This window comes from Ctenopharyngodon idella, chromosome 20 (genome assembly GCF_019924925.1).
Source record: "Ctenopharyngodon idella isolate HZGC_01 chromosome 20, HZGC01, whole genome shotgun sequence".
NCBI lineage: Eukaryota > Metazoa > Chordata > Actinopteri > Cypriniformes > Xenocyprididae > Ctenopharyngodon > Ctenopharyngodon idella.
The window spans coordinates 8,057,305-8,072,470 of NC_067239.1; the positions used below are offsets into that span (position 1 = coordinate 8,057,305).

At 38.3% G+C, this 15,166-nt stretch overlaps 1 protein-coding gene across 3 annotated transcripts in view; it reads left to right on the forward strand.

The window, feature by feature from the left end:
• The window catches only part of LOC127502379 (disks large-associated protein 2), a 162,176-nt gene that overhangs the window by 128,101 nt on the left and 18,909 nt on the right, over positions 1–15,166 (forward strand). For all 3 annotated transcript variants that reach the window (XM_051875293.1, XM_051875291.1, XM_051875292.1), the window contains 4 exons: positions 4,171–4,529; positions 12,034–12,119; positions 12,328–12,731; positions 14,910–15,001. In XM_051875293.1, the coding sequence (XP_051731253.1) occupies positions 4,171–4,529; positions 12,034–12,119; positions 12,328–12,731; positions 14,910–15,001 (941 nt within the window). The remainder of the gene's footprint in view (positions 1–4,170; positions 4,530–12,033; positions 12,120–12,327; positions 12,732–14,909; positions 15,002–15,166) is intronic.

The window sequence follows — 15,166 nt, forward strand, 5'->3', positions numbered from 1 at the left end:
TCCTGTTGGAGGTCAGGGTGGCTTGATTCTTCCAAGCCTTCATTGCCTTCAAAGAATCAAGCTGGATTAGCATTAAGGTTGAGTTGTGCCAGCCATGAAGTCAATGCTGACTGGCAAAATAGTGACAAAATAGTGAGAATAAACTGAGAACTGCTAATGAAATTGCATATGGTGTTAAACATGAACGATCCACACTCTCTGCTTCCTGCTTTCAACCACTGCATAAAATGAATGACAGAAAGCACTTTAAAGTCTTCCGATTGGCTGAACAAAGAATAGTATTAGAAAAACAGCACAAAAAGAACAGCACATTAGAAAAAAGAATATGCTTTTAATGCACAATGTATTGCCCACCTTTAAACATTTCTTAAAATCATTCAGTTGGTTGACAGCCAACTTTAGTAATTTACTGTCAACAATAAGTTGCATAAATTAAATTGAGTAGACATAACAATTGGAAATACATACATAAATAATCATGAAATATAATAGTATGTTTAAATATATAAATATTAAGGAAAATATGCAGGTTCAATTAGAAGAAATAGAGGAAAATATATACACTATTGTTCAAAAGTTCAGAAATCATTCTAATATGCTGATTTAGTGCTCAAGAAACATTTCTTGTTGTTATCAATGTTGAAAACAGTTTAACTACATTAGTAGAACAGCATTTATCAGCAGTAGAAATCTTTTGTAACATTTTAAATGTCTTTGTCACTTTTGATCATTTGAATTCATCCTGCTTAATAAAAGTATTTTAAAAAGACTGACTTTTAAATTATAGTATATATTTATAAAAAATATATAATTTTTATAAACATTTTTTAAAACTTGTCATATATTTCTTCTGTGTGAACTGGTTTATTTCTTTATGTTTTCATGTTTTTCCCCACATTCTTTTCTTTATGTTCTCACAATGACGTTACTATAAGTGCAAAAAAAAAAAACAGGTTTATTATAGCTCAATTTATTGACAGCTCTAATTTAAATCATGTGCTTGCTTGCTGGGGGAAACAGTTGTCTTTTCATGACAATGGATATTAAAAAAAAAAAAAAAAAAAAAAAAAAAAAAATCAAGATTTTCCTATGTAAAAAATACAGTTACAAGTAAATGAGATATCTTTGCCAAACTAATACTTTTAATGCACAGCGTATTGCCCAACTCTAAACATCTCTTAAAATCATATCAGAAGGAACAATTCTCTGTCAGATTAAGCTACAGTATGCACCAGATTTAATGTAGATCAAAACATTGGCTTGCAAGACAGTCTTTGTCTAGGAACAAAAGAGAATGTCTGCAGTTTATGAGAGCTGCTGGTACGCAAGAATAATACAAATCCTGTGAAAACAAGAGAACTCACTTCAAGCACTGGAGTGTCCAGTTTGCACATTATACACATTATTCCATTTGCAAAAGATTTATCCTTGTGATGTTCTCATGCTGAAGTTAACTTCTTTTTTTCTCTCTCTCTCTCTCTTTTGTAAATTAACAAAATTTAAAGGGGACCTATTATGCCCCCTTTTACAAGATGTAAAATAAGTCTCTGATGTCCCCAGACTGTGTATGTGAAGTTTTAGCTCAAAATACCCCACAGATAATTTTTTATAGCATGTTAAAATTGCCACTTTTTGGGGGTGAGCAAAAAACGTGCCGTTTCAGTGTGTTCCCTTTAAATGCAAATGAGCTGCTGCGCTCTGCCTAAGAGGGCGGAGCTTCAAGAGCTCGTTCTCCGGTGTCAGGATTCAGTCAGGACGCACTATAATGTCAGAAACTGCGAATATATGCTGCATGGAGACAGAACAGGTATAATTTAGTTTAATTATGGTTATAACTTATATTGTCTTCTTGCTTCTTGTTTTTATCCACTATATTAGTACAAGCCTGTTTACCGATGAGTTTTATAAAGTTTATTGTACTTCACACAAAATATGAAGCGTCTGTTTTCACTCTAGAAAATCACTGTAAGAGCTTAATAAAACACACTGCAAGTGTGCATTAAAATATTATCCATAAACTCTCTCTCTCTCCCTTGCATTATCATCAACATACACTGCGAAGTACACAGAAATACTCATTACAACTAACAGTAAACAAATATATAAAGACCTTATGCCTTTTCGGGTGGTGCTTAATAAACTGGTAAATTTTATATCCGTAAATCAACTTTGAGCTGGTTTATGCTGGTCCTATGCAGGTGCTGGTCCTAAGCCGGTCCTAAGCTGGTCCTGGACCAGCATGGACCAGCTCAAACCAGCATACCAACTTCAAAACCTACCTTACCAGCATATGCTGGTTTTTTCAACAGGGGTAACAGACGTACATGTTTATTTTAGCTATTCCGTCAGTGAAACAACACACTCCAGCCTGTAAAACTATTAAATAAATATCGGTAAATAATGGTAACCTAAATAATAAGAAAGTTAAATATTATTTAAAAACATTCATTTTTTTTTTTCCATACAAAGATGCGTCATATAGCCTACCGCTCTGCTCTTTGACAGGGATGTGGGACACGAGCAGGAAAGAGACCATTTCTCTTTAATAATATCTTCATGTTATCTCCTGATGTTACAAGCAACTGACACTTATTGTAAAAGGTCTGAAGAGCTAGTTTTATCTTCAGCAGGGGCAACACATGCTATGTTTGATTTTGCGCTGCCAGAAAAAAAGTGAAAGTAAAAAATCACCAGCGTGTGTGAAACGCGCTATACAAATAAACTTGACGCGCCTTATAAAGTCTAATAACAAGCACAAACTGTGTTAAATAGAAATTGATGCGCAAGCAAAAAGGTTTCTGTCCTACGGTGTTTTTTTCTACTTTACCACAGTAAAGAATGCTAGCCTATAATAGGCCTAAATGTGAACGAAAGGAAGAAATGTTTATAATCCCCTTCGTGAGTGAAGATTTGGGAAAAGAAACAGATTCCATGTTCAGTGGAACAACTAATGGAATATTGTTAAATTCTCTACTAATCGGGTGACCAGATCGCGATTCGCAAAACAGAATACAAAGCTTAAATTTATGGACTCACGTACCTCTCTCATTCGGCATGAACCAAAATGTTTCCATGGCTGCGATGTCACATTTAATTGCTAACCTATTATTTCTTTTGTAAACAAAGCTTTGTGCTTCACTCGTGTCATATCCAAGTAAATACTGCCACAGCCCTGTACCGAATATACCCGGATTCTCGGTACTACAGAAATGCTAGTATCGTCACATTTTCAAAATTTCAGTACCGAATTGGTACCAAAGTACCGGTACTTTTTACAACACTACTTGAAGCCACAACAACTGAAACTTGAAATAAAAATGCAAGCAAAAAGGGAAAGCAACAGTACCGGTAATAAAACACGTATCAACATAGTTTGCATGGCATCACAATTGCTGTGCATTGACTAGGTCCACAAAACAATATTTATGTTGCTAACAATGCCTAAACCAGTTCCCTCTTTGGTCTATTTGCCTATAGTCTTGCCAAGTTCCTGTATAGTTGCCAAAGTACAACTCATGTAATTACTAAAACAACCTTCCTCTGCAAGTAACTTGTAGTTTTAAGGCCACAACACCAAGCTGACCATCGGTCACAGGCCAACGTCACTGAGCATCTGTCAGCTCAGGTTTTGCGTTGTGTTACACACCGTTGCCACTAGTTAGACATATGAATGTCGGTGGCTTTTTGGCAGTGAGCATGTTAAATCGCCGTCGGACAGGCTGTGAGACCAATTACTCTAATTGGCTGTTCAGCTTAGCAAACAAGATGTGTCCAACTGCAGAATCCTAGCGCCATGTGTGACACCAGCGCCAGCTGTGTCAGGCCAGCATTCTCAGGCCAGAAGTTATAGGGCAGAGCTCACACTTGCCTAACTCGTCCCCACCACTTACCCTAACTTCACTACAGCTATAAGTTTCACCCTAGAAAATGTCCAATCCTACCCCACCACTAACCCTAACCTTAATGAGACTATAATCTCGACCCTAACTTACATTTCACAAGTTCACATTTACATATAATTAAATACAGTCAAAGTTATGCGTGTTTGGAGTGCTGTCCGGGGGGAGGGCTCCGAGCTCTGAATTTTGGCCCGAACCCAGAGTGTATCTTTAAAATTAAACATCTACCACACCCTCAAGTCTAACGTATTGTTCATCTGTTCCTTTATAGCGGCAGTAACATATACACCTGGCTACAAGAAGACTCCTCCACCTGTTCCTCCTCGTTCCACCACTAAGCCGCTGATTTCCGTAACAGCCCAAAGCAGCACAGAGTCTACGCAAGACGCATACCATGAAGGTCGGCTGCCACGCGGAGGACTTTGGTCACAGGACAGCCTTGGCCGGGTTATCTACAACTCCACCGACAGTCTGGACAGCGCTAAAGCAGTGACCCTAGCAATGGAGACCGCTTCCAAGCGCCTCACATCTGCAGGGAGCTACAGCTCTGTTCAAACCTGTGATAAGGCCATCCTGGTGTCCAAAGCAGAGGAATACCTCAAGACTCCACGCTCTTCCATCGGGATACAGGTAAACCTCCCTCAAGGTTTTAGGTTATTGTCATAAAAATCGACTCAGTTGGTCACTGCCTCTTTGTAAATCCAGTGGCTTTGTGTCTCGCCTCCAATCCAAAAATAGCCAACAGCATTCAGACTGTGACTCACCCACCCAGAAAGTGCACACAAAGACTCCTCATATAGCCAGATTCTGTGGCAGAGAAGATGAGACTGCAGATTGACCCTGAACAACAAAGATTAATGATGATGCTTCTCTCTGTGGGCTTATTCCTACACATGACCAACAGTCAAACACAGCACGCAGCTGTGGAGATGAAGAAAATATTACACCTATTAAGCTATGCATCATTAACAACCAAATCCATGAATGCTGGAATGACTTACTTAGCTAAATATGGAACTCAAACCACCCATCCGTTAAGATTTTCACTGCTCACATAACTAATACAAACAAGGCTCTAAATTTGATTCTAGATCTGGTGAACCACCGGAAAATTCAACCCATTCTATGTTATATCTGTCAAGTCAAGTCAAGTTACCTCTATTTACAGTATATAGCGCTTTATACAGATTGTTTAAAAGCAGCTTTACAGTGAAAACAGGAAAATGATGCATTTCAGCTGTTGTTCAGCTGAAGTCAGTTGATTCAGTTTTAAAGATCATCAATTACTAAATTAGTTCATTTCATCTATAAAGCAGTTCTGCAAAAAGTAATGTCATTTTCCAGCTCAGTTCCATCGTCTGTTTGGGGTATGATTTTCAGTTTGAGAATTTTTGTTACATTTATGAATTTAAAGGTTTAGTTCACCCAAAAATGAAAATTTGTCATCAATTGTCTATATGCACGGAATGTTGGCTGGAAAACCTCAGGTGAAATGTCACTTGTTGGTGTGTCAGTATCTTCAATGTCCTGAGGTAGTTTTAACAGGATCAGTAGTGTATAGGGGCTTTTGCACCGGAAGAATCTTTTCATAATTCCTAGAGCTATTGGCTGAAGTACCCGGATTTTGCTGTGTTCGCTTGCAAGAAATAGGAATGATTTTAGTTCTAGGAACTCCTTTTGGGGGAACTAAATTAGCTCCTACTTCAGAGTAGGGTCTAAACCAGCACTATAGGAACTATCAGTGACGTAAGTGTACATTGATTGGTCAAACATGTCAAACACTGGCACCCGGCATTTTTAAAAAGCCGTGCAAATTTACTTCACGAACATGGAAAACAGCGATAACGGCATTTGCCTGTTATCTGCAGGGTTGTGTTCTTTTCTCTACCTCGATACTGAAAGTTGTCATAAGAGATTTCGTCTCTTAGCCCCAATTTTTGCTCTTTCAGTCATGTAAATTATGCGTTTACATTCCATCTCCGTTATCACGAAACCCACGATACACAACAAACACAGCTCCGATCACGGCATCCTTTATCCACCAGTTTTTAGTGTTTGTAAATGCACTGACGGCGCTGTCGACCGCTACACAGCACCTATTCCCGGTGCGAATGCTACCAGGAACATGGCCCGGCGGAGAAATTAGTTCCCGGGGAACTATCCTAGTGGCTAGCTCCTAGAACTATTCGGTGGGAATTGGAAAGCCCCTTATTACTTAGTTTATAATCAGAATATAGTCACTTAAATAGTCAGGCACAGCATTAATTTAGTTATTCAAATGTAAGACGACAAAAAAAAAAAAAGCTGTCAGTTTACACACTTTCGTGTGAAAAAAAGGGTCAACACACTGTAAATTAAAGATTTATTGTGCACTTTAGTTAGATTCGTTGAATAAAATGTGAGTTTTATTCAAAATCATGGAGCTTGTACTGCAATGACTGACAGCTTCTGTGATTATAAAGTGTGATTATAAAAGCATGTCGTCATATCCGACAACATGCTTTTACACTTGTCCATGTGTTTTCATACTTAACCTTGACAAAATTATGTTTAAACATAGTAATTTTATAATGTTTAATATTTATTCAAAAGTGAAACTGAGTGGAAAAACTATTACAGGAAATGGCTAATATACATGCAAATAAATGCTCCTCTGCAGCCATCTGCTGGTTATAGTGGTAATTAATGTCTTTTTTATTTTTAAATAAAAGTGCTTTTTATCAAATATTTCGTACATCTTGAAATAATCGGTTTTACAAATGGGAAGAATCTTAGAAGGATGAAAAAATAACGTTTTTGGTCATCACATTAAAAATAACATTTGAAGTGCTGGAAAAAATGTTGCGTGTCTAATTACAGACACCGCATTCCTTATTCAAACATTCCCATTAGCTTAATCTTTACTGCAATCAATAAAACTAGTTCACTGGCAAATTAGGCAAGTGTGATAACTGCATAAAAACATAAACACAACATTAAAAAGTCAACCATTGATGGTTTTGTGTCGATGTACAGCAAGTACAGAATGGCAGCTAACAGTTCACTGGAACTGTGCATATAGTCAATTACTCACACTCATCATTCCAAGACTTTTGTTCATCTTCAGAACACAAATGAAGATATTTTTAATAAAATCTAAGGGATTTCTGTCCCTCCATTGAGATTCCATTCCATTAAAACTGACACTTAAAAAGATTGTAAAAGTAATCCATATAAATTGAGCGGATTATTTTAAGTCTTCTGAAGAGACACGATCGCTTTACAAACAGATTTAATTTAGGGTTTTATTCACATATTAGCATTGATCACTGCACATACATAGAAAATGTGCATGCTTGACATGTGAGAACAAATGAGGTTTGTTCTCATGCATCAAGTAAGTGCGTTGAGCTTTTGTTTGCCATATTTGATGTGCTCTATGTACTATATGTGCATTGATCGGTGTTTATATGTAAATAAAAGTCTAAATTAAAAAACCAAAAGACTTGGATTAAACCGCTCGATTCATATGGATTATGTTTACAATGTCTTTATGAACTTTTTGAAGGTTTGGTTTGCATGGACTTTCAATGGAGGGACAGAAAAAAAAAATTCTCCATTTGTGTTTTGAAGATGAACAAAAGTCATATGGGTTGTGAACAACATGCGAGGCAATTTTTGTGTGAACTATCCCTTTATGTATAAACATATATATACAGTATCTCACAGAAGTGAGTACACCCATCACATTTTTGTAAATATTTTATTATATCTTTTCATGTGACAACACTGAAGAAATGACACTTTGCTACAATGTAAAGTAGTGAGTGTACAGCTTGTATAACAGTGTAAATTTGCTGTCCCCTCAAAATAACTCAACACACAGCCATTAATGTCTAAACCGCTGGCCACAAAAGTGACTACACCTCTAAGTGAAAATGTCCAAATTGGGCCCAATTAGCTATTTTCTCTCTCCTGTCATGTGACTCATTAGTGTTACAAGGTCTCAGGTGTGAATGGGGATCAGGTGTGTTAAATTTGGTGTTATCGCTCTCACTCTCTCATACTGGTCACTGGAAGTTCAACATGGCACCTCATGGCAAAAGAATTGCTGCTCTACATAAAGATGGCGTAGGCTATAAGAAGATTGCCAAGACCCTGAAACTGAGCTGCAGCATGGTGGCCAAGACCATACAGCGGTTTAACAGGACAGGTTCCACTCAGAACAGGCCTCACCATGGTCGAGCAAAGAAGTTGAGTGCATGTGCTCAGCATCATATCCAGAGGTTGTGTTTGGGAAATAGATGTATGAGTGCTGCCAGCATTGCTGCAGAGGTTGAAGGGGTGGGGAGTCAGCCTGTCAGTGCTCAGACCATACACCGCACACTGCATCAAATTGGTCTGCATGGCTGTCGTCCTAGAAGGAAGCCTCTTCTAAAGATGATGCACAAGAAAGCCCGCAAATAGTTTGCTGAAGACAAGCAGACTAAGGAACCATGTCCTGTGGTCTGATGAGACCAAGATAAACTTATTTGGTTCAGATGGTGTCAAGCGTGTGTGGCGGCAACCAGGTGAGGAGTACAAAGACAAGTGTGTCTTACTTACAGTCAAGCAAGGTGGTGGGAGTGTCATGGTCTGGGGCCGCATGAGTGCTGCCAGCACTGGGGAGCTACAGTTCATTGAGGGAACCATGAATGCCAACAGAGCATGATCCCCTCCCTTCGGAGACTGGGCCGCAGGGCAGTTTTCCAACATGACAACGACCACAAACACACCTCCAAGACGACCACTGCCTGCTAAAGAAGCTGAGGGTAAAGGTGATGGACTGGCCAAGCATGTCTCCAGACCTAAACCCTATTGAGCATCTGTGGAGCATCTTCAAACGGAAGGTGGAGGTGCGCAAGGTCTCTAACATCCACCAGCTCCGTGATGTTGTCATGGAGGAGTGCACGAGGACTCCAGTGGCAACCTGTGAACCTCTGGTGAACTTTATGCCCAAGAGGGTTAAGGCAGTGCTGGAAAATAATGGTGGCCACACAAAATATTGACACTTTGGGCCCAATTTGGACATTTTCACTTAGGGGTGTACTCACTTTTGTGGCCAGCGGTTTAGACATTAATGGCTGTGTGTCGAGTTATTTTGAGGGGACAGCAAATCTACACTGTTAGCTTGTATAACAGTGTAGATTTGTTAGTCACTACTTTACATTGTAGCAAAGTGTCATTTCTTCAGTGCTGTCACATGAAAAGATATAATAAAATATTTACAAAAATGTGAGGGGTGTACTCACTTCTGTGAGATACTGTATGTATATTTTGTGTGTCTAACACAATCCCCTTTTCCTAAACCTGACCATTTCTCAACAAAAACATTTGACAGGCAGTTAAAAGTATTAAACTATAAACATATTCCAAACAGTTGCAGTACTGGACGCCTTTGACTGAGAACGAATTGGATAATTATGTGCATTTCTGTGAGTTTAGATGATTATAGCCATGAGAGTAAAGACTTCTCTATGTTTATACCACTAGCTGTAGCACAGAAAATGCATTAATAAGTCATAAACCTCCAGGAGACTTTGAACTTGTTTAAAATACATCTCTGTGTGTTCATGGTGCAATTTAGAGGGATTCATTACTCTGGATGTTGAGGAAACTAGCTGTCACAACCAGAACTAATAATAAGCTATAATGAAATAGAATAAAAGGAAGGTGAATACAGAATATGAAAGACTTAGACTAAACAATAAACCATGTCTCCAATGACTGGTTGCAGTCTAGGATAGTACTGTGAACATTAAGGAACTGTGACTGGTTACTAGAATCCCCTGTCTCCATTGGGCTCTTGAACAGGCTGCTTTAGGGGCTGTCCTTACAGTAAGTGTACTATAAATTTCTTGAGATAACAAATTATCTGTGAAATGACAGCTCTTTAAAGGAAGTCTCATATGTGTGCCTCCAAGCTGTTGTTTTCTCTTCTGGGTCTGTGCTAATGTGTTCATGGATCACAGGATATTGTATATAGCAGTACTGTATTATGTTTTGTAAGTATTGCCTTGACACTTTCATTATTACTCACTGAAGGTGTGAAACTATTGTATCTGTTAGTTTTGTTATTATCATTCTGACTTTGTGGGAGACTATGGCAGTCCTTAACCATCTCGAACATCTCGAATTAGGCCTATATCATAGCAAGTTTGGAGTCTAAAATGCTATAACAGCAGACTGACCTTCTTAAAAAAATTAGGCTTCGATTTTTTTTTTTTTCTGTGAATCCTTGGTTCATGCCATCAGTCATACAATCGGTTTCAATTTTCACCCAAATAGATTTTCCAACCTTTTGAATTTTGAAACTTCACCTATAGCCTTCTTTTGATCTTTTTCAAATTTGAAACAAATAATCTTGAGACCACACTGATCAAAAGTTTTAAAAGATTTTTGATTTACCAAAACTTTTGGGCTACGTCCGAAATTGCGTACTGTTGAGTAGGTACTACATTTCAATTTAAATTTACTTCACGACCATTGAAAAAGTATGTTCTATATTAGTACAAATGTGTGTAGTATGAATGAATTCAGACGTACTACATCTGCCATGTTGTTACTGTCACATGACCTACCAGCGGCAGTTACGTCCCTTCAGCAGCATTCATAAATCCTCTTCCGTGGCCTCATGGGATAGTAAAGTGTCCATCATATGCGCACTTCAAAATCTCACCGGAAGTATTAAGTCATCCGGGTACTTTTCGCCTACTGTTTTTCGAATACTATGAATTCGGACATACTACTCTGTTTGCATACGGTTTTTCGCGTACAATATTGTAGAGAAGTATTCGATTTCGGACGCAGCTTTGGTGAGAATGCCAACCAGAAAGTAAGTCTATGTTTTGACAGGTTATTGCTTTGGGGTACTGAAACGACACTTCAGTCACCGCATCCAGAGGCTTACTCGTCAAGAAATCACAATAAAATATAATTTTGCTGAAGACTTATTAATTATCCAGAGTATAGTTCAGAACCTTGTGAATGATACAGAGAATGATACTCCAAGGTGTCCAAACGTTGGCCATATTACTTGTCAGCCATTTTGAATTTTGTCGTAAAGTGCTGTATTTTACCAGTGGTTTGGATATAGAATGCTGGCAAGAATGAGCATAATACCTGGAAATGAATTAGCACTTTTGGTTCTATTGTCCCAAAATCAATGGAAATTTTTACTGGGTTTTTGGTTAAATACATGAAATACTGTGTTTTTTAAAGTTTTTGTGTGTCTTGAAAAGGTTGTTGCTAACATCTACAGTAAATGGGTCTACAGAGGTTTTCTGGGACATTAAATGTCATCACAGCAAACAGGAAAACTCATCTACTCACTAGTCCGCATTTACAGCCTCATTGTGTTCATACACAAACTATTCAAACTCAAACTTTTAGGGAAAATGTTTTTTAAATAAAGACTAAACAGGTTGTTGGAAGCTCAGTGATGGTGATGTTGAGGTAATGCGACTGTGGTGTAGTTTTTTAACCAACGTTTAGCTTTGATTTTTGGTGATTGTATTTAGTTGTCAAAATTCATAAAAGCTGTGAACATTATCTTTTTGAACAAAACATGTAAAAATCATAAACTTATTTTCTTCAATAACTCAAAAGCCATTGGTTGATGCTAACTTCCTGATTGGCCTAAAAATGCTTTTAAACATTCCACTGCACTCTATTGAAAAGAAAAATGTGTACTTGTGATCATGCCCTGATGTTACCTGGGAAATCTCCAGCTAATGGTTGGTTTTGATGGTTGATGATGGGGACATCAAATAGGAAGTGAGGCTGTATCTTGACAATGCTTTGGCATATCAAATTGGAACACAACATGGGAACACATGGAGATACCATAAGAGTTTGCAGGGGCAGAATTACTTGTCAAAACTTGTTATGGTTAAATATGCAATCTTTGCAAAAATTGCCACAAAACCATAGTGCTTGGATCATGCTCAGTGCAGTGTACATGATCTTAATAATGTGCTTGGCCCTATAATTGCAGCTTGCAGCTATATTCTGTTCTTCTCTGGTTTACCTCAGATACTCAGTAGCATTTGTTATATATATTCTCATTCAGTCTGTGCTCCTTTTTTATCTCTTCCTTTGCTTATTCATTCTTCAGGTGGAAGCGGCCACAGATTCTGAGACAGATAGTAAAGGTCTCCCGCAGTATCAGTCCGTGGGTATCCAGGTAGAGGATGAGAAGAGGTAAGTCTACTGATCAGTCATAAACAGGACATTTGATCCTCAAAACTAAAGGTTATTCTGAATTGAGCCTTTTTAGATCAGTAGCTCAGAAAATGAATAAATAATAATGAAATAATGAATAGGTAAATAAATATAGATTGCACTTTTCTGGGTGTAAGTAGTCTACATAAACTGCTCACAATATTGTCATTCTTATGTGCACTTTCAGGCTTGGGCGCTTTAAACGGTCTAACAGTGTGACAACGGCAGTTCAGGCCGATTTGGAGCTGGAGGGGTTTCCTTCGACTGAAGACAAGAGTCTGCAGTTTGGAGGATTTCAGCGGCATTCTGAACCCAGTACGCCTACACAATATAATGTGGTTCGGACCGTACGCACACAGGGCCTCTTCAGCTACCGTGAGGACTACCGGCCCTCCAGCGGACCACCCAGCCCACAGCCCGAACCCTGGCTGGTGGAACCCACTCATGAAGCAGCCGAATCTGGCCGTGTGTCGCCGCTCCGCCGTGATGGCAGCTGGTTCATGCAGCTTCTGCACAGCGAGACCAAACGTTTGGAGGGATGGTGCAAAGATATGGAACGTGAGGCGGAGGAGCATGACTTATCGGAGGAGAGTGAGTGTGCAGGACATCAAAGAAACAGATAATAAGTCTAAACAACACAACTATTTTATGTTTTGGCGAATTAATAGCTAATTCATATGAGTTTGAACAATCTCATTTGTATGTTTTTGAATGATCTCCTTACGCCTGTAGTAGGGCTGTCACGATATCAGATTTTTCACAACACGTTTATCATCACCAAAAGAATTCACGATAACAATATATCGCGATATCTATAGAAATCTTGAAAAAAATCAATTAAATAGAGATTAAAAAGAAATTGTATTATTTTATTGTATTATATACAGTGATAAAGGCTATGTCGATTGCCACTGTATTATAAATATACTTTATCCTTATGAAAATAACCGAGATGCCTTGAAGAACACAGATAAACCATAATACTGTCGCAATGGTATGTTAATTCTCTTTATGTTTAATCAGTCAAAATGTCTCTATCTTCGTTTAATTCAGCTACAGCGATCGCTGGATGTCTTTGTCCATATTAGGGATTTTCTAGAACCTATTACTCATGATTCTCATTTGAGGACTTTCTGCACGAGGGTGCCCTCTGGTGTCAAGTATGAATGAAACATAAATTACATGTGAGAGTTTAGCGCTCCATAGTCTCAGCCTTGACAGTTGGCTGAATGTCTGATGCACATGGCACACTTAAAGAGTTGTTCACCCAAAAATGAAAATTCTGTCATTAATTACTCACCCTCATGTCATTCCACACCCGTAATACCTTCGCTCATCTTCAGAACACAAATTAAGATATTTTTTATAAAATTTGATGGCTCAGTGAGGCCTGCATTGCCAGCAAGATAATTTAACACTTGCAGATGCCCAGAAAGCTACTAAAGACATATTTAAAACAGTTCATGTGATTACAGTGGTTCAACCTTAATGTTATAAAGCGACAAGACTTTTTGTGCGCCAGAAAAACAAAATAATGACTTTATTCAACAATATCTAGTGATGGGCATTTCAAAACACTGCTTCAAAAAGCATTCTCATCATTTGTCCGGGGGACGCGTGTTGTGTTCTTTAATGGTCTGCCTGGAAACAAATGCTGTGACGCAAAACCCCCTTGTGGAAGAAGAACGCTGTCGTGTTTACAAATGTGACAATGAATTCTTCATGAAAACTAAACGTCAGATTTGTATGAAAGTATCCATTGTTGCAGTAAACTTGCACAATGTTCTTGAATTAATCATTTATTAGATGCACGCCGGTCTATTATTGTAGGGACATCAACTTTACATTTTCACACCCCAAAACATAAGGCAGAACAAAACAAACTGTGACTGGACTTACATGTCAGTCAAACGTCCTCTTGGGCAGTCCTTAAACAATGAAAGCTGCAATAGAGTTCAGACCTTCTGCCGTCAGTCTTAATGTCTGGCTACGTAAGACTAAGCACTCCATAATGCTAACATCACCCTATTTTGAGTAAAAATAGCAAAAAAGACTGCTCTATAAAGATATTTGAAGTAAACATATAATCCATAAGTTTTTATCCGAATGAGCACACTTTTGGTCTAAAAAAAACCCTGAGGCACGTAAATATAATAAAACATAGAAAGGCACCAGCAGTTAATGTAACATTTCCTATTTCAGGACTAGCAAAATAATAGCAACTTACTCTCTGTACAGTGGCCAAATCTGCAAGATAATGGAGGCGGAGGTGGGTGGTTTTGCCCCCTTTTTGTGCTCACTGTTGATCGGCAAGCCCTGCAGTCTGGGCTGAAAAGAAATTTTCGCGGAATCCAAAAAACTTTGCGAGCTAACGTTCTTGGAGTGCGGGTAGAGTGTCTCGTCTGTCGTATCAGACAACATGCTTTCACGCTTGTACATGTGTTTTATGGTAGATGACAACCAGCGTTAAGGTGCAATACTGCCACCTACTGTATGTTGGGATGTCAAACAGATACTGGCGCTGGATAATTTATGTGCCATATTATCATACACGTAGTATTCATTTGAAATATTACAGTTATCGCCAATACCGGCATTTTTTTATACAAATTCATATGGAATCACCACCTCGTAACATTTTGGTCTAAACAGTTCTTAGATCTAAATTATATATTTATCAAAGACAATTCAAACAAAATGTTTGTATATATAATTTGTATAACTGATCATTTTTTTCTCAGTTGTCTTCTATCTAATAATGTCTTGCAGTTCTTGGGAAGATCCGGAGTGCTGTGGGCAGTGCTCACCTCCTCATGTCCCAGAAATTCCAGCAGTTTTACTGGTTGTGTCAGCAAAATCTGGTATGTGGCATTTATAAGATCCCCATGGGATATACATTAATGCTCCTTTTGCATCATAAAATGCATCAACCATGCACCAGTTCTGTCATGAAAGATTCAGTTTGCCTCTTTGACAGGCAGTTCATCAAAAAGTGTTTGTGAGAGTGTTTACCATGCATTTATTAA